The sequence below is a fragment of the Lontra canadensis genome, unplaced genomic scaffold, assembly GCF_010015895.1.
Source record: "Lontra canadensis isolate GAN:19392208 unplaced genomic scaffold, GSC_riverotter_1.0 scaffold1, whole genome shotgun sequence".
Classification (NCBI taxonomy): domain Eukaryota; kingdom Metazoa; phylum Chordata; class Mammalia; order Carnivora; family Mustelidae; genus Lontra; species Lontra canadensis.
Window position 1 is genome coordinate 35255317 of NW_022630995.1, and position 19717 is coordinate 35275033.

At 38.3% G+C, this 19717-nt stretch overlaps 1 protein-coding gene across 4 annotated transcripts in view; it reads right to left on the reverse strand.

Annotated features, from left to right (window-relative positions):
- The window catches only part of KLHL5 (kelch like family member 5), a 90748-nt gene that overhangs the window by 14336 nt on the left and 56695 nt on the right, over window positions 1-19717 (reverse strand). For all 4 annotated transcript variants that reach the window (XM_032853281.1, XM_032853291.1, XM_032853272.1 and 1 more), the window contains 2 exons: window positions 6838-7062; window positions 1859-2021 (listed from right to left, as the gene is read on the reverse strand). In XM_032853281.1, the coding sequence (XP_032709172.1) occupies window positions 1859-2021; window positions 6838-7062 (388 nt within the window). The remainder of the gene's footprint in view (window positions 1-1858; window positions 2022-6837; window positions 7063-19717) is intronic.

The window sequence follows — 19717 nt, forward strand, 5'->3', positions numbered from 1 at the left end:
CTGTGGTGAAAGCAGACACTTAACGGACTGAGCCACCCAGTCATCCCGCAAATAGGCTAGTTCTGTTGGATTGTAATATGCACAGGGGAGTGGAGGGGAGGAGGGGGGGAGCGGAGAGATGTGGACAGAGGTGAGACCATAAAGAAGGCTTAGTCCTGTAAGCTCTTGAAATTTCAAAATCAATGTCTTAATAGTTAGTAGATAAGAGATCTTCAGCTTCTGATCGATTCTTTGATGGTCTCAGTGTTAATATCGAATAAATTGTACCTTAGATGAACTAAAGACTGAAATATTTATTTCTCATAAGAGAGCAAGAGAAAGTGAGAAAGTAAATTATTTCCATGCCTCAAAGTTAAAGCTGCTGTAGGTCTAGAAATTAGATTTTACAGAAGGCAGCTATCCTTTTTGTGCTCTTAGAAACATTTATTTCTAGGCTAGGAAATATGCCAGTGAACAAGAATTAGATCAATGAACTACTCCCAGAAATTTTAACTGAAGGGTGAAAACAGAAAAGATACGTTTCGTTTTCTCTCTTTTTTCTCATTACTAGATTCTTTGGTGGCTGACTCTGCTACCAAAGAATGAAGAAGGATAGGTAGTGATAAATTTTGAAGTTCTTTCTTCAGTTAAAACACATGGAGGGAGGGGTGTGGAGATCAGGTACATTTCAAAAAGTGGGTTTCTATTTCTCTATCTTATCACTTGTAATACTGCTAAAAACTAAGAAAACGTAGGACATAACTAGTAGGTCTGAGGAACCAAGACCTTAGGTCATAAAAAATTTTATAAATTTTCATAAAAATTTTACTAATATTTTCTCATTTTTTCTTTTACCAATCAATCAATATAATTCTACAAATAATTTTATTTTATTTTATTATTTTTTAAAGGATTTTATTTATTTATTCGACAGACAGAGATCACAAGTAGGCAGAGAGGCAGGCAGAGAGAGAGAGAAGGGGAAGCAGGCTCCCCGCTGAGCAGAGAGCCTGATGCCGGGCTCGATCCCAGGACCCTGGGATCATGACCTGAGCTGAAGGCAGAGGCTTTAACCCACTGAGCCACCCAGGTGCCCCAAATTCTACAAATAATTTTAAGTCTCTTTTAACTTTGATTCCTTCTCTTTTCTGTAAATGATGATAAAGCCTTTTGAGTGAGTAAAGGTATGCAACCAACAACATTTATTTAATAACCATATAGGGCTTCATTTTATGGGAGAAAGGCCTTTGATATGTGTTTAAACTCTGAGTTACCAAGAGCTATTGGTGATGGTTCTGTCCAAATCTGTTAACTCCAGTTAGAGAAGACAAGAGCCAAGAGAGCACCTTTCTAAGTACATTTCAGTTTTCAGCAGTTTACCAAGATAAGAAAGAAGTAAAAGTAAAGATAAGTCAGTAGACGATATGGAAGGAATTATTTAGGAAAACACTTAGAGGGCATCTACTACATTTAAAACACTATATGCTTTTAAAGCTTTATAAACCTCCAGACTTGTACTCTATTGCATATTTATATAAAATTTCTCCATACAAAATAACTTGAAATTTATAATAATATATTATTATATATAGAATTATAAATATGTATATATATATAACCAGTATATTTTATATATATATATACATACATATATTTGTGTATATATATAAAATCGGTATATTAGAATGAAAACCTAACATGGTGAGTTATTTATATTTACAATTACAATAAAGAGACTATTTTAAAAGTTTGCATCGCTCTTAAAAGTTTTCCCCTTTCATAATTTTGTGTATTTTTTAATGTATATTTTTAACTTAGATGTATACCTCAATAAATTTGGCTTATTGTGCTTTAAAAGGAATTTTAAATATTTCCTTACTTTCCACTTAGTACTGCCACACCTACTGTGCTCCTGGGGGTGGACATAGTGGCAACAAAATTCCACTGGCGAGCCTGAGGGTCCCATCTTTCCACTGTGTTCAGATAGCTCCAGCCATCATGTCCGCCTACAGCATACATGGGACCTTCCAATACAGCCACACCTGGAAGGAGAAAGGAAAGAAACAATGACTTCAGGCGCACTTGGGTGGCTCAGTTGTTAGGCGTCTGCCTTTGGCTCAGGTCATGATCGCAGGGTCCTGGGATCAGCCCTACATCGGGCTTCCAGCAGGAAGCCTGCTTCTCCCTCTCCCACTCCCCCTGCTTGTGTTCCTTCTCTCACTCTCTTTCTGTCAAATAAATAAATAAAATCTTTAAAAAAAGAAAAAAGAAGCAATGACTTCAGATTTGCTGCTATGTCTTAAAGATCACATTTTAATTGAAATCTCAATATACAGTTTACCACCTACGTTTTTATCTATGGTTTTCTGGTTCCAGGTCTTATGTTCAATACTTTAACCCATTTTGAGTTTATTTTTGTGTCTGCTGTAGGATAAAAGTCCACTTTCATTCTTTTGCCTGCGACTGTCCAGTTTTCGCAGCACCATTTATTGAAGACAGTCCTTTCCCCATTATATGTTCCTGGCTCCTCTTCTGTAAATTAGTTGACCACATATGCATGGGTTTATTTCTGGACTCTCTATTTTGTTCCATCCATCTATGTGTCTGTTTTTAAGTCAAATACCATAATGTGTTATGTAGTATAGTTTGAAATTAGGGAGTTTGATGCCTCCAGCCTTGTCCTTCTTTCTCAAGTTTGCTTTGCTATTTTTGTTTTGTTTTTATTTATTCATTTTTTTGTGGCCTCATTCAAATTTTAGGATTATTTGTTCTTTTTCTTTGAAAAATGTCACTGGAATTTTGACAGGGAATGTACTGAATCGGTAGATTGCTTTGGGTAGTACAATGAATCTTAAACATGCAAATTTAATTAAGAAAACATTTATGGTAAAGATACCTGGTTTCTTTCTAGCTCTTCTTGCTTGGTAGGTGTGGGGGGGGGGTGAGGGGGCTAAGTAGCTCTACAGCTCTGGTCTAATAAGTTTTAAAGGCAGTATCTTGAGGTCCAACAGTGGAAAGTTATTTAAAACCATACAATATGTACACATTGCCATAATAAAAAGCTTTTTCAGTAATTCAGATTTAAGGTATATTTGAGAAATCATTTTTATTCCTTTCACTCTAGTTAGACTTGATACCACAATCTATTGGTGTAATTCATCACCAGGGAACCAAGCCGGATTCATTTATTTCCTTATTCAACAAACATCTATTTAGTATTTATTAAGTGCCAAATGTTTAATAAAAGATAAGGGCTCTACCATCATGGGCCTAATATTTTAGTCAGGAAACAGGCAAAATATATTTCAGGTATTGATAAATGCTAATAAGAAAAATGGAACTGAGTAGAAGGGTAGGGAGGGTCAGGGGAGACCTCTTGGACAAACTGACATTTGGACAAAATGACATTTGAACAAAAATATGGATGAAATCAGACATGGAGATATCTGAGAGAAGAGAAGGTGAGGTAAAGGGGATAGTATGTACAAACCACACATATACACCCACGTATATAGTTCCAAATATATAAAAAATATACCCAATTATCTGTGTATATGTGCATGGAATTAATTAAAGAGCTGGAAGAAAAATTAATGGGTGCATCTAGTTCAACTTCTTAAACAATATCTCTGAAAATAAATTTTAGCAGTAGAACCACATCTTCAAAATGAAATCTATTTAATTGTGGAATCTTTATTTAATTATTTAAAATTTATTTAATTCTCACATTTTTAAAAGAGATAAAAGGAGTGTTTCCTATGTAAGAGTTTCTTTTTTAACTTCCGTTAGGTTTTTAAGTTCAAATTTTAACATTGATTCATTATCTGGTAAATAAGTAAATAAGAATGACAGAACAATCTGGAAAAAAGAACTACATGATCATTCCCCTTTGAATCTGCTTCCATAAAGCATTTTGTATGGCAACTAGAAGTAATGACAGTATTCTATGTACAATCTGATCTGCACAAAACATAACAGGATTATGGACATTCTTATTCTACATACCATAAGAATTTACCTTAAGTTAAGATTAAATTTCTTTTCTCCACGGTGGGGGAAAGTATGCAGGTGAATCACACTATTGACCCTGGATTTTATGGTCAACCTGTTTTTAAGTCTCATTCATGCTGCTTTTAAGATATATTCCCATTCTGTGCCTAAGTAATAAGTTGACTTTACGGACTCAAGATTATTATCCTATAGTTTTGTTAGATCTCATATAGTTAATTTTAAGCTCCCCTTCTTAGTACTTTACCCCTAACCTTCTGGTTTTACTTCCTTACCAAGCTTGAAACAATGTCTTGAACTGAAACCTAATTGCAAATAGTAGAATCACTTGTTTCTCTGATTTTTTTGCTGTTCCCACTATCAGACCAATCTTCATGCCTAGATAATTTTCATTACTGGCTATTGACTTTTTTTGGCAGCTCTACTCTGGTGCTCAGCATTAATAAATTGAATGTAGTACAAGGCTATGCTATTGAAACCGAACTATGACTTCATTGCTACTCATCCATCTTTGAATTCATCTTTTATGATGACCTATCAAATTCTTTATTGCTACTAATTTAAACCTTTTCCAAATGGTGATACATTGACAATATGGCCACAAATTCTTCTCGCTGAATGCATGGCTGTTTTCAATGTGACTCTGCAGCTCCTCCCACCAAGAAGAGTTGTCCATCAATAGATGAATGGATAAAAAAGATGTAATATCTTTCACACACACACACACACACACACACACACACACACACACACACACGTATATTACATTGTAAAAATGATGAGATCATGCCATTTGAGACAACATGAATGGACCTAGAGGATATTATGCTAAGTAAAATAAGGCAGACTGAGAAAGACAAACGCCATATGATTCCGTTCATAGATGGCATCTAAGAAATGAATAAACACGGGTGCCTGGGTGGCTCAGTTGGTTAAGCGTCTGCCTTCAGCTCAGGTCATGATGCCAGGGTCCTGGGATCGAGCTCTGTGTTGGGCTCCCTGCTTGGCAGGGAGCCTGCTTCTCCCCCCTGCCTCCTGCTTGTGCTCTCTCACTCTCTCTCTATCTCAAATAAATAGAAATCTTTTAAAAAATGAAATAAAAATGAAAAAACAAATAAAGAACAGAATCAGAACTACAGATACAGAGAATAAACAGATGGTTACCAGAGGGGAGAGAGATGGAGGGCTGGACAAAATGAGTGGAGAGGGAGATACAGGCTTCTAGCTAATGAGTAGGTCATGGGAAGAAGAGGCAGAGCCTTGAATATATCAATGATAATGAAATAGGGATGTACAACGGGACAGATGGTAACTATACTTGTGGTAAATATAGCATAATGTATAAACTTGTCAAATCATTAAGATGTACACCTGAAACCAATGTAACATTGTGCATCAACTAGACTCAAATATACACATGAATATAAACATAAATACATATATATATATATATATATATATATATATATATATGTAAGAAGAATAATCTTTTTCTCTCCTCTTTGAACCTGGGCTTGCCCATGGGACTTGTTGTGACCAGTGCAACATTAGCAAACACGATGCAAGCAGAAGCTTGAAAAGTCTGTGCCCTGTGGCTTGCCTTCTCTTGCTGCTTTTGAAACCCTGTGACTGCCCCCATGTGAAGAAGCCTGCCTAGCCGGCTGAATGATGAGAGGCATGTGGCCCAAATGTCTCTGTTGCCCAGGCCAACAACCTGCCCACCACTACACATGTGAATGAGGCCATACGAGATCACCTAGCTGACCTGCCAGCCCCCTGGAGATCCATGAGAAAACCCAGCAGAAATCATCCAAGGCAGCCTGGACCAGAAGAATGGTTCAGCAGACCCACAGATCCTTGGGCCGAATGAATGGTGGTTGTTTTAAATCTCTGACTTTCAGAGTATTTGTTACGCAGCAAAAGCTAGGGTGAAACAGATACATGTCAAGCCCCATCTCATTCTATTTCCAGCTGCTTCACTCTCATCGAATAATTCTCTCTACTTCCCCTATTTTTTCCCCTATCAAAAAAGATAGGCCCTGTGATATAGGACCCTAAATTATCTTCTGTCATCTCAGAGTGAGACATCAGTTCCTTCAGATAAAGACAGTGTCTTCTTCGTCTTTGTAGACCCACAGAGCAAAGAGCACGGCTCAGAGTATATGCTAATCAATGTCAGTTCAGTGAATTATTGAATGAAAAATCTCTATCATTATATTCTCTGTGCCACCTCAGGATTTCTCTGGGTTTTTCCACTTCTGCTTAAAAACCAGGGGCTATCGATGAAAAACAATAATGCTAAAGATTTTTATTTTTATTTTTTTTTAAAAGATTTTATTTATTTATTTGACAGACAGAGATCACAAGTAGACAGAGAGGCAGGCAGAGAGAGAGAGGGAAGCAGGCTCCCTGCTGAGCAGAGAGCCCGATGCGGGACTCGATCCCAGGACCCTGAGATCATGACCCGAGCCGAAGGCAGCGGCCCAACCCACTGAGCCACCCAGGCACCCCCAATGCTAAAGATTTTTAAAGCAGCATTTCATTCAGGTTAGATTAACACTGATTGTCAACCCAGAACACATATTTAAAAAGGTGGCGTATCACTCCCTCATGCTACGATAAAATCTGAAATATCCATGTTTTTACTTATGCTGGTTGCTGTTACATTTATGTATATGCTTGTTTGTCCAGATGCTGCTTTCAGGTTAAGGAGCGTGTGAAGGAATGGTTGGTGACTGACTGCTCCTGACTCACCTGCTATCCAGTAGTCTTCTGACTGGTACAGAATGTAAACATGCTGTGGAAGCTTAATATATGGTATCATGAACAAACCTGTATAGTTATACTCACCAAGGCCATGCCTGTGGGTGGACATAGGAGGCATCACACTCCACGTTTTTGTTTTGGGATTGTAGCATTCTACAGTGTTCAAAGTCTTCAGTCCATCTCTTCCTCCAACCACGTACAGTTTGTCATCTAACACAGCGACACCAAACTGTAGCCTCCTCCCATTCATATTTGCTACAGGAGTCCACATATTTGTACGAAGATCATACTTCTCGATGCTTGTTGCTCCTTAACAGTAATACATAGAAGTTATGTAAATAAAAACTTTACTGTGTTTGAGTATTTTATGAATTTATACATATAAAAGTATAATTTTATTAGCACTGACAATAATCCTTTCATTATACTTCAGTGAGCTCCTGCATGGCCAGGCCCCTGGTTCTATCTCTGACATCATCTCCTACTATTCTCTAGGGCATACATAAGGCTCTATATTAAAAGGTCAAGTGAGAAAGGATTATTTGTAACAGACAGAAATGGGAGGAAAAGCAGGGTAGATTAGTGTCTTGGAAGCCAAAATAAAAAAAAATTTAGTAGGTAGCTTTAAAAAAGAAGATGGTGGCCGAGTCCCACAAATACAACTAGATAATTATAAAATCCTAAATCCCCCAGGAATGAATCTGAAGACTGGGTGAACAAACTCCACAATTAAAGGTAGGGAAGATGCCACACTGAAGATGTAGGAAGTTTAGAAACACAGCTTGGGAGAGAAACAGATCATGGCCAATGCGGTGAGGAGAGAACCATGGTCTCAGAGAAGGGTAGGAGACAAACTAGCACACAGGAGAGTGCATGGGGAAAATGAATTCTCTTAGCAATTGGCTTGGCAAGCTAGAGGGCCTGCATTTCATGAGTTCTTGCAACCAGTGGGGCTTAAAGTCTGGAGTTTTAAAAATCAGCATGCTTTGCTCTTGGAGAGCTTGGAGGACACTGCGGCTGCTCCTGAAGACGACTGTGGACACACAGCATGGAAACAGTAATCTGAAGAGCATCTAGGCACACAATGAGGAGGTTAGCTGCTATCAGAGCATGTCCCAGGGAGGCAGCATTCATGGAAACCCCTCTGGGAACAAAGGAACTGACAGGTATCGTTTCCTTCCTCCTGCTCCTCGGCACAAGCACAAGACCAGCTGTAGGAACCAGTGCAGTGCTAACACTCACCACCTACCTTGCTTACACCAAGCCCTGTTCCCCCAAACTCCAGTGGAACTGTCCTTCCCAGTCACACTTGCCTTAGTCCCAGGACAGCAGGCCCCTTTCCCAGAAGACCAGCCCAAACCCCTGCCAGATGAGGAGTTGTGTGAGGTCTCAGTTCCCGTGGTGGTGGTGGCAGGTCTCATTTCACAAGGAGACCAGAGTACACCTAGTTAAAAATGCACCACATTCAGGCCAGGGACCAAACACTGCCCACAACAAACAAAGACAGCCCCTGCAGACAACTGGTCTGAAGGATAAAGTGGTCAGGTCACAATAGCAGAGCACACACAGCACACACTGGAGACACTCCTGGAAGCACCAGGCCCGAGGGAATAGGGGACACTACACTGCAGGGCACCATAAGACCTCTTCTTCATAGAGTCATTACCCTCAAGTCATTACAGGAGATATAGCTGGTTTTTCTAACATAGAAAAACAGGGAGACTTAGACAAAACATAGAGACTTAAACAAAATGAGAAGACAGAGGAATATGACCCAAAAGAAAGAACAGGACAAGGCCACAGCTGGAGAATCTAAGCAAAACAGATATAAATAACATGCCTAATGGAGAATTTAAAGCAATGATCATAAGGATTCTCACTGGAAAGGATACTCTTGAAAAAGGTGTGGAGGACATCAGTGAGACTGAGAATAAACTTAAGGGAACACAGTAATTCCATCAAACATAATTAACATCTGTATTATAGAAGTCCCAGAAGAAGGGACAGAAAGGTGGCAGATAACTTATTTGAAGAAATAGTAGCTGAAAACCTCCCTAATCTGGGGAAAGAAACAGATATCCAGATCCAGAAACATAGAGACCCCCCAACAAAAGCAATCAAAGCAGATCCACACTAAAACATACTGTAATTAAAATGGCAGAATAGGGGCACCTGGGTGCTTAGTGGGTTGGGCATCTACTTTCAGCTCAGGTCATGACCCCAGGGTCCTGGGATCGAGCCCCACACTGGGTTCCCTGCTCTGTGGGGAGACTGCTTCTCCCTGCTTCTCCCTCTTCCTCTGCCTGCTGCTCCCCCTGTTTGTGCTCTGTCAAACACATACACAAAATCTTTAAAAAATGGCAAAACATAGTGATAAAGAAAAGATAATAAAAGTAGAAAGACAAAAAATGGTTACATACAAAGAAACACCATAAGGATAGCAGATTTTTTCAGTAGAAACTTACACCACCAGAAAGGAGTGGCATGACATATTCAAAGTGCCAAATGGGAAAAATCTGCAACCAACAATACTCTATCCAGCAAGGCTATCATACAGAATAGAAAGAGAGATAAAGAGTTTCCTAGACAAAAAAAAAACAACAAAAAACTAAAGGAGTTCATGACCACTAAACTCAGCCCTGTGAGAAGTCTTTAAAGGAGAGTATTTGGTAGAAAAGAATGACCAAAAGACAATATGAAGGTAGGAAACACAAAAGCGGGAAAAAGAATATTTCTGTAAAAAGTCAGTCAAGGAACTCACAAAATAAAAGGATGTAAAATGGGACACCATATACCTAAAATGTGGGGAGGAGAGAAGAAAAGAATGGGTTCAAACTTAAATGACCATTAGCTTAATACAGTCTGCTGTATCCAGAAGAGGTTATATACAAACCTAATGGTAACCAAAACAAAACAAATCAAAACAAAAAACATGAATAAATATGCAAAAAATAAAGAGAAAGAAATCCAAATATATCACTAAAGAAAACCAGTAAATCATGAAAGAGAAAAAGACAAGAAGTATTCATAGAAAATCTTTAGAAACGATCATTAAACAAGTATTAAAATAGCAGTAAATACATATCTATCAATTATTACTTTGAATGTGAATGGACTAAATCAAAAGACAATCAAAAGACATAGTATGACAGAATGGATAAAAAAAAATAGATCCATCTGTATGCTGCCTACAAGAGACTCACTTTTGACCTAAAGACACCTGCAGATTAAAAGTGAGGGGATGGGGAAACATTTATGATGCAAATGGATGTCTAATAAAGCTGGAGCAGCAATACTTATATCAGAAAAAAACAGACTTTAAAACAAAGATTATAAGAAGAGACAAAGAACAGCACTATATAACAACAAAGGGGACAATCCAACAAAAAAATATAACAGTTGTAAATATTTATGCACACAACTTGGGAGTACCTAAATACATCAAACAATTAATAACAAACATAAAAGACCTAATTGATAATAATACAATAACAGAGGGAACTTTAATACCTCACTTACATCAATGGACAGATCATCTGAACAGAAAATGAACAAGGAAACAATGACTTTGGATGACATACTGGACTAAATGGATTTAACAGTTATACTCGGAATATTTCATCCTAAAACAATAGAATATATATTCTTTTCAAGTGCACATGGAACAGTCTCCAGAATAGATCACATGTTAGGCCATAAAACAAGTCTCAAAAATTTAAAAAGATTGAAGTCATACCATAAATCTTTTCTGACCACAATACTTTGAAACTAGAAGTCAATCACAAGAGAAAAAATCTGGAAAGACCACAAATACATGGAGGTTAAATAACATGTTAACTAAACAATGAATGGGTCAACTAAGAAATAAAAGAAGAAATTTTAAAAACGTGGAAACAAACGAAAATGAAAACACAATGATTTAAAACTCTGGAACACAGCAAAAGTGATTCTAAGAGGGTAGTGTAGAGCAATGTAAGCCTATAAGAAAAATCTCGAATAAACACCTAACCTTACACTGAAAGAAGCTAGAAAAAGAACAACAAAGAAAACCTAAAATCAGCAGAAGGAAGGAAATAATAAAGATTAGTGCAGAAATAAATGATATAGAAACTAAAAAAAAAAAAAAAAAGAAGAAGAAGAATAGATCAATAAAACCAGGAGCTTGTTCTTTGGAGAAAAACAAAATAAAATTGACAACTCTCTAGCTAGACTTAACAAATAGAAAAGAGAGAGGACCCAAATAAGTAAAGTCACAAATAAGAATGTTGAAATAGCCACCAACACCACAGAAATACAAGCAATTATAAGAGAATATTATGAAAAACTATATAGGAAAAAAATTGGACAACCTAGAAGAAATGGATAAATTCCTAGAAACATATAAACCACCAAAACTGTAACAGGAAGAAATAGAAAATTTGAACAGACTGATAACCAGCAGAGAAACTGAATCAGCAAAGAACTCCTAACAAATGAAAGTTCTGGACCAGATGGCTTCATGGGAGAATTCTACCAAACATTTAAAGCAGAGTTAATACCTATTTTCTCAAACTATTCAAAGAAATAGAAAAACAAGGAAAACTTCCAAATCTATTCTATGAGGCTAGCATTCTCCTGATACCAAAAGCAGATAAAAGCCACCACCAACACACATACACAAAAAATCATCAATATCCCTGATGAAGATAGATGCAAAAATTCTCAACAAAATACTAGCAAATTGAATCCAACAATACATTAAAAAAAATCATTCACCATGTTCAAGTGTGATCTATTCCTGGGTTGTAAGGGCAGTTCAATAGTCTCAGATCAACCAACATGATATACTGCATCAGTAAGAGAAAGAATAAGAACAATTTGCTCATTTCTTTTTTCTTTTCTTCTCTTTTCTTTTCTTTCCTTCCTTCCTTCCTTCCTTCCTTCCTTCCTTCCTTCCTTCCTTCCTTCTTTTTTAGAGAGAGAGAGATCATGTGCATGAGTGAGTAGGGGACGAGGGAGAGGGAGGGAGAGAATCTCAAGTAGGCTTCATGTGCAGAGTGCAGCCTGATGTACAGCTCAATGAGACCATGACCTGAGCCAAAATCAAGAGTCAGACACTTAACTGACTGAGCCACCCAGATGGCCCATGATCACTTCAACTGACATAGAGAATCGATTCCATTTACTATAGCACCAAGAACCATAAGATACCTGGAAATAAACCTAGCCAAAGAGGTAAAGGATCTGTACACAAGGAACTACAGAACTCATGAAAGAAACTGAAGAAGACTCAACTGACAGAGAAAAAGCATTTGACAAAGTACAACATTCATTTATGATAATGACAGAGTAGGGGCGCCTGGGTGGCTCAGTGGGTTAAAGCCTCTGCCTTCGGCTCAGGTCATGATCCTGGGGTCCTGGGATCGAGCTCCGCATCAGGGTCTCTGCTCAGCAGAGAGCCTGTTTCCCCCTCTCTCTCTCTGCCTGCCTCTCTGTCTATTTGTGGTCTCTGTCTGCCAAATAAATAAAAAAAATAAAATAAAATAAAAAACACTCAACAGAGTAGATTTAGAGGGAACATACTGCAACATAATAAAGACCAAGGCTAGCATCATCCTTCATGGAGAAAAACTGAGAGCCTTTGTCCAAAGGTCAGGGAAAATACAAGGATGTCCACTCTTACCACTTTTATTCAACATAAAGCTCAAGTCTTAGCCATAGCTATCAGACAACAAACAGAAATAAAAGGGATCCAAATTGGTAGAGAAGAAGCAAATGTTCAACTATTTGCAAATGACATGGTACTATATACAGAAAACCCAAAAGACTGCACCAAAAAAACTGTTAGAAGTGATAAATATATTCAGTAACAGGATATAAAATTAATGTACAGAAATCTATTGCATTTCTAGACACAATAATGAAGCACAGAAAGAGAAATTAAGAAAACAATCCTATTACAATTACACCAAAAATATTAAGATACCTAGGAATATTCCTAACTAAAGAGGTAAAAGACCCATACTCTGAAAACTGAAACACTGCTGATAGAAACTGAAGATGACACAAAGAAATGGAGACATTCCATGCTTATGGATCGGAAGACCAAATATTGTAAAATGTCCACACTACCTGAAGCAAACTACACATCTATCTATCTATCTAATCTATCTGTTTTTTTGTTTTGTTTTGTTTTTTAAGTAGGCTTCACACCCAGTGTGGAGCCCAACTTGAACTCATGACCCTGAGATCAAGACTTGAGCTCAGAGTAAGAGTTGGACACTTAACTGAGACATGGAGGTGCCCCTATCTAGCTAGCTATTTTAAAGTAAGTTCTATGTCCAATGTGGGGCTTGAACTCACAACCCCAGGATCAAGAGTCACATGCTCTACTATCTGAGCCAGCCAGGCACCCCAGCAATGTATACACTTACTGCATTCCTCTCAAAATACCAACAGCATTTTTCACAGAAGTAGAACAAACAATCCTAAAATTTGTATGGAACCACAGGAGACTCCAATGAGCCAAAGCAACCTTGAAAAAGAAAAGCAAAGCTGGAGGCATCACAATTGCAGACTTCAAGTTATATTACAAAACAAGCTATAGTGATCAAAACAATATGGTACTCACAGGAAAACAGACATATAGGTCCATGGAACAGAACAGAAAACCCAGAAAGAACCTCACAGTTACATGGTGAATTAATCTTGACAAAGCAGACAAGAATATCCAATGGGAAATAAGCAGTGTCTTCAACAAATGGTGTGGGGAAAGCTGGACAGCAAAATGGAAGAGAATGAAACTGGGCTGCTTTCTTACACCATATACAAAAATAAATTCAAAATGATCAAAGACCTCAATGTGAGACCTGAAACCATAAAAATCCTAGAAGAGAACACAGTTGGTAATTTCTCTGGCATTGGCCACAGCAACTTTTTTTCTAGATAGGTTCCCTGAAGCAAGGGAAACAAAAACAGAAATAAACTACTGGGGCTACATCAAAATAAAAAGCTTCTGCCCAGCAAAGGAAACAATTAACAAAACTAAAAGGTAGCCTATGGAGTGGAAGAAGATATCTATAAAGGACATATCTGATAAAGGGTGAATATCCAAAATATAAAGAATTTATATAACTCAACACCCCCAAACCAAGTAGTCCAATTAAAAAACGGTCAGAAAAGACGAACAGACGTTTCTCCAAAGAAGACATGCAGATGGCCAACTGACACATGAGAAGATGCTTATCATCACTTATCATCAGGGAAATGCAAATCAAACTACGAGGTATGGCTGAAATCAACAACAGAAGAAATTAACAGGTGTTGGGGAGGATGTAGAGAAAGGAGAACCCTGTGGCACTCTTGGTGGGAATGCAAATGGAGACACTCTGGAAAACAGTATGAAGGTTCCTTAGAAGGTTAAAAATAGAACTACCTTATGATCCAACAATTGCAGTATTGGGTATTTAACCAAAGAACACAAAAGCACTAATTCAGGGGTGCCTGGGTGGCTCAGTTAGTTAATTGACCGACTCCTGATCTCAGCTCAGGTTTTGATCTCGAGGTCACGAGTTCAAGCCCCATATTGGGCTCCAGGCTGGGCATGAAGCCTATTTTTCAAAAAAAGGAACTAAGTCAAAGGGATACATGCACACCTATGTTTTTAGCAGCATTATTTATGATAGCCAAGATATGGAAGCAACCCAAATGTCCATGGATTGATGAATGGATAAAGAAGCTGTGGTGTATATATACACAATGAAATACTGTTCAGCCATGAAAAAGAATGAAATCTTGCCATTGCAATGACATGGACAGAGCTAGAGAGTATAATGTTAAGTGAAATAAGTCAGAGAAAGACAAATACCATATGATTTCACTCATATGCGGAATTTAATAAAAACAAAACAAATGAACATAATGAGGGAAAAGAAAAGAGAGGAGAACCAAGAAGCAGACTCTTAACGAGAGAGAACAAATGGATGGTTACCAGAGGGGAGGTGGGTGGGGGATGGGCGAAATAGGGGATGGGGATTAAGGAGTGCACTTGTCAAGATGAGCACCAGGCGATTAAAATAAAAACTTAACTCAGGTCATGATCCTGGGGTCCTGGGATCAGCCCACATCAGCAGGGAGCCTGCTCCTCCCCTCTCCCTGTTCCCTCCACCTCGCTTGTGCTTTCTCTCGCTCTCTCTCTCTGTCTTCCAAATAAATAAATTAGATCTTTAAGAAAATTAACTGTAAAGAGGGAAAAAATTTTTTTAAATAAAAACTTAAAGAAAATTTTGTAGCAAGTAAAACTACTAACAGTATCAAATGCTACCAAGAAGACCTAGTAAGATGAAGACCACAAAATATTACTAGATTTATCATCACGGAGGTCATTAATAACTTTGTGGAGAGTCCCTTGTCTGAGTGGTTAAGGCATGATGGAGAGGTGAGGAGATAAGAGACAATGAGCAAAGATGATTCTATGAAAGTTCGGCTATAAAAGGGAGGAGAGAGCAGATACTAAGTGGGTTGAGAGAGGTTTTGCTTTTTTTGCTTTAAAACTGGATAAAGGGGAGCCTGGGTGCTCAGTTGGTTAAGCATCTGCCTTCAGTTCAGGTCATGATCTCAGGGTCCTGGGCTCTCTGCTCAGCGGGGAGCCTGCTTCCTCCCCTCTCTCTCTGCCTGCCTCTGTGCCTACTTGTGATCTCTATCTGTCAAATAAATAAATAAAATCTTAAAAAAAAAAACTGGGTAAACTTGAGTTTGCTCACATGCTAATGGGGAGGATCTAGTTGCGAGGAAAGAAGCTAAAGGGGTTCTACTTAACGGCGAGGTTCCTGAGGAGGGAAGAAAGAGCAGTGTCAGAACACAGGTGTGGGGCTGGCTTTCCTGGGAGGAGGGAGGGGGTACAGATCTCCTGCAACCTGGAAGGACAAGAGCATAAGTGCAGATCATGAACTTTGGAAACTATGAGTGTGGGAAGTTTGGGAGTAACTATCTGGTCCTGCCTACATTTTTTTAAGAATTAGGAGACTCCAGGGGTGCCCAGGTGGCTCAGTCAGTTAAACACCCAACTCTCGGTTTCAGGTCAGGTCATGATCTCACAATCATGGGATCCAGCACCACATTGTGCTCTGCACTCAGTATGGAGTCTACTTCAGATTCTCTCTCCCTCTCACTCTCTCTTTCAAAGAAATAAAGAAAATCTTAAAAAAAAAAAAAAAAGGATTAAAGGATTCCAGGAACTCTCTTGTTTTATGAAGTGAAAAAGAAGTGTAAAAGTCCCACCCCTCTAAAAGAACCCAACCTCCATTTATGAAGTGTTTGATCAGAATCTATTTTATGTCTCTCATTCTACATTTCTAACACAACATGTAATCAGAGCTATCTTTATAGAATTAAAATCAGGACAAGTATTTATTCTAAAGCATTTGTTATAATTAGTTCATCAGAGCACTAATACTATTAATAATCTCCTAAAATTCAGAAAGTTTTGTGATATATATATGTATATAAATATATTTTTTTTCTCATATGTTACAGTTTTTATTTTTTTAATTTACCCTACAAAATTATTTGGTTATGTGGGGTAGATTCCAAGTCTTTTTCCATCTCTGTGTTCTTTTTTTTTAAGATTTTATTTTTAAGTCATCTCTACACCTATCATGGGGCTTGAACTCATAGCCCTGACATCAAGGGCCAGACTCTCCACAGACCAAGCCAGCCAGGCACCCCACCCCACCATCTCTGTATTCTTCAAAGCCACAAATAGAGTTCCTTGGTTGTTCGAAAGGTTTTTTTGAGCTTGAATAATCTTTCTTTATAATTTTTAGGTATAATGAGATTTTATTCATACACTCAGATTATTTTATGTAATAGTATTCTTTATTCATCACTCTAAATTTGATCTTTAAAAATGTCTTCATTCTGTTAAATAAAAAGCCAATAGTAATCATCTTTCTTCACTAATGAGTTTAAGGAATATATTTTTTTCATGTGAAGTTATTTTACTTCCAGTTCACTGAGCAGTATCATAGTTCTATGAATTGGTGAGTAAAATTTCCTTAGCCAACACCAAACATAAATTTGCTTTTTAACACTCACTTTTCAAATTTTATTCATAACCATTGAATATTTGCATGAGAATGCAAATACATTACTAGAAAGATAATTTAAATAGTTAAACAATAGACACAGTATAAATAACTGTAACACAATGATATCTACTGAACAAGTCAAAGCATAATCTCTTGTGACATTTTTGCAAAAAAAACCTGGTATTTTTATGGGATCTTTATATAGTGTTTAATTTAATTTTAATTTGTAAAAATATTTATTTATTTATTTTCAGGGGGGCAGAGGAAGAGGGAGAGAGAGAATCCCAAGCAGACTCCCAGTTGAGCCCCACTCAAGGCTTGATCTCACAACCCTGAGATCATGACCTGAGCCAAAATCAATAGTCAGACACTTAACCGACTGAGCTACTCAGGCATCCCTATAATATTTAACTTTAAAGGAAGTAATATTGTTATCAAGGCTGTCGAATGGGGCGCCTGGGTGGCTCAGTGGGTTAAGCCGCTGCCTTCGGCTCGGGTCATGATCTCAGGGTCCTGGGATCGAGCCCCGCATCGGGCTCTCTGCTCAGCAGGGAGCCTGCTTCCTCCTCTCTCTCTGCCTGCCTCTCTGCCTGCTTGTGATCTCTGTCTGTCAAATAAATAAATAAAATCTTTAAAAAAAAAAAAAAGGCTGTCGAATAATGCCCCTCCAAATCCATGTTTACTCAAAACCTCAGAATATAAACTATTTTGAAAATGGGGTTTTGTAGATGTAATTAGTTAAGATGGAAACAAGTTACAGAAAAGTATGTTGGTGTGACCAAACATAATTCTTTTTTTTTTTAAAGGATTTTATGTATTTATTTGTCAGAAAAAGCGGGGGGGGGGTGCACAAGCAGGGGGAACATAGGCAGAGGGAGAAGGAGGGTGTCCGCTGAGCAAGGAGCCTGATGCAGGACTTGATCCCAGGACCCTGGCATCATGACCTGAGCCGAAGAGAGATACTTAACTGCTTGAGCCACTCAGGCATTCCATCAAACATAATTCTAAAAAATATATATATATATATCCCCGGAATGGGGTGTTTGGTGGCTCAGTGGGTTAAAGCCTCTGCCTTCGGCTCAGGTCATGATCCCAGGGTCCTGGGATCAAGCCCCGCATTGGGCTCTCTGCTCAGCAGGGAGCCTGCTTCCTCCTCTCTCTCTGCCTGCCTCTCTGCCTATTTGTGATCTCTGTCAAATAAATAAATAAAATCTTAAAAAATATATATATATATATATCCCCCAATAACAAATTCCTGATAATTATAAAATTCTATATAAAAGGTTAGAACTTCCCTGACTTATACTAAATAATTAACCTTTAAAAAAGTAAGCAGAAATATATTCTTTTCCTTCATGGGTATTAAGAAACATTTGCAGCTTATTTTTGCGCCCTTTACTAAGACATATGGAGGGACCAAGATCCCAGTGATAAGACTGCCATCCAATGAATGCAAATTGCTCTTCATTACAAAGACTTTGGGTACAAAGTAAGTTAAGGCCAAGGAAGATAGCTTGAATCAAACAGGCAAGAGAAACTGGCATCTAGGAAAGGCTCAGAAATAAAGTTGGTCAAGTAACAATGGCCAGATCACAGAAAGTCTTGGGAACTAGAAAAAGGAACTGGCATCTTAGGTGGTAAGAAATGAAGAATGCTATCCTTTTTGAGCAGAGTAGTGCATGTTAAAGAAGAGGTAATGAAGCAGAGGGTGTAGTCTCCTGAGTGAATGCCTGCTTTGAATCCTGATTCCATCACTAATTAACTGTGTACTCCTGCGGAAGACCTTGAACTCTTCTAAGCACAGGTATCCTAGGGCAATAACAACATTCAGCTCTTAGAGATATTATGAACATGAGATTAAAAATGATAGGGGAAGGGCTTAACGTCATGCCTGGCCCAGAGTAACAACAAAAGGAATGCTATTCACACTCAATGGACATGATCAAAAGATGTAGGCTGATAGGAGGCTACCAGGAACTGGAAAGTAGCAATGGAAATTTAGAAGAATAAGACCCATTTGAGGGGTGCCTGGGTGGCTCAGTGGGTTAAGCCTCTGCTTTTGGCTCAGATCATGATCTCAGGGTCCTGGGATTGAGCCCCGCATAGGGCTTCTGCTCAGTGGGGAGCCTGCTTCCCCCCGTCTCTCTGCCTACTTGTGATCTCCCTCTCTCTGTCAAATAAATAAATAAAATCTTAAAAAAAAAAAAAAGGACCCATTTGAAAGAAGACTGGGTGATTGTCAGAAGATAAGATTTGAAAGAAAATGTATTATTTACTTCGGGTACCCCTTCTCATGCATGAGGAACTTCCCACGGAACCAAAGAGCTTTGTTGAGAGGCAGGAACCCCATCTCCCATAAAGTTGAAGACAGATACTCATCCTCACTCTCCTTGAAGTTTTGGGCCCAGGATGGGCCTGCAGCTAGTAAAACAGATACTTGAATCTAGGACTTAAAATCCAAGGCAGGTTTTATAAAGAAGGTGCAGTGGACATAGTTCCTGCCCATTTCTCCATGGCCTTCCTTCTCGGCCTAAATGAGCCAGGGTTGGTGTCCACTGATGCCACCGAAAAATGATGAATTTCAGTTCCAACCCCCGAGTCTGGGAGACATGTTCAGAGAAGACCTGAACACACAGAGTTTGAGATGAAAGCTGAAAGACTAGATCTTTCATGCAAGCTGAAAATATGAAAATAAAAGCAACACGAGAGTACAAGCAATACAAAAATAACAATTACAGCCTTAAAAAAGAGAGGGAAAGATGGAGAGGAAGAAATGCTGGTAAGGATTACAAAGCTGAGCTCCAGTTCAAGGCATAGAGGAAATACTTAGTAAGTATTGATTACCTGGACTGTGGGGCTCTCAAGACATTTCAAATATTTATACTGTAACTCTCACC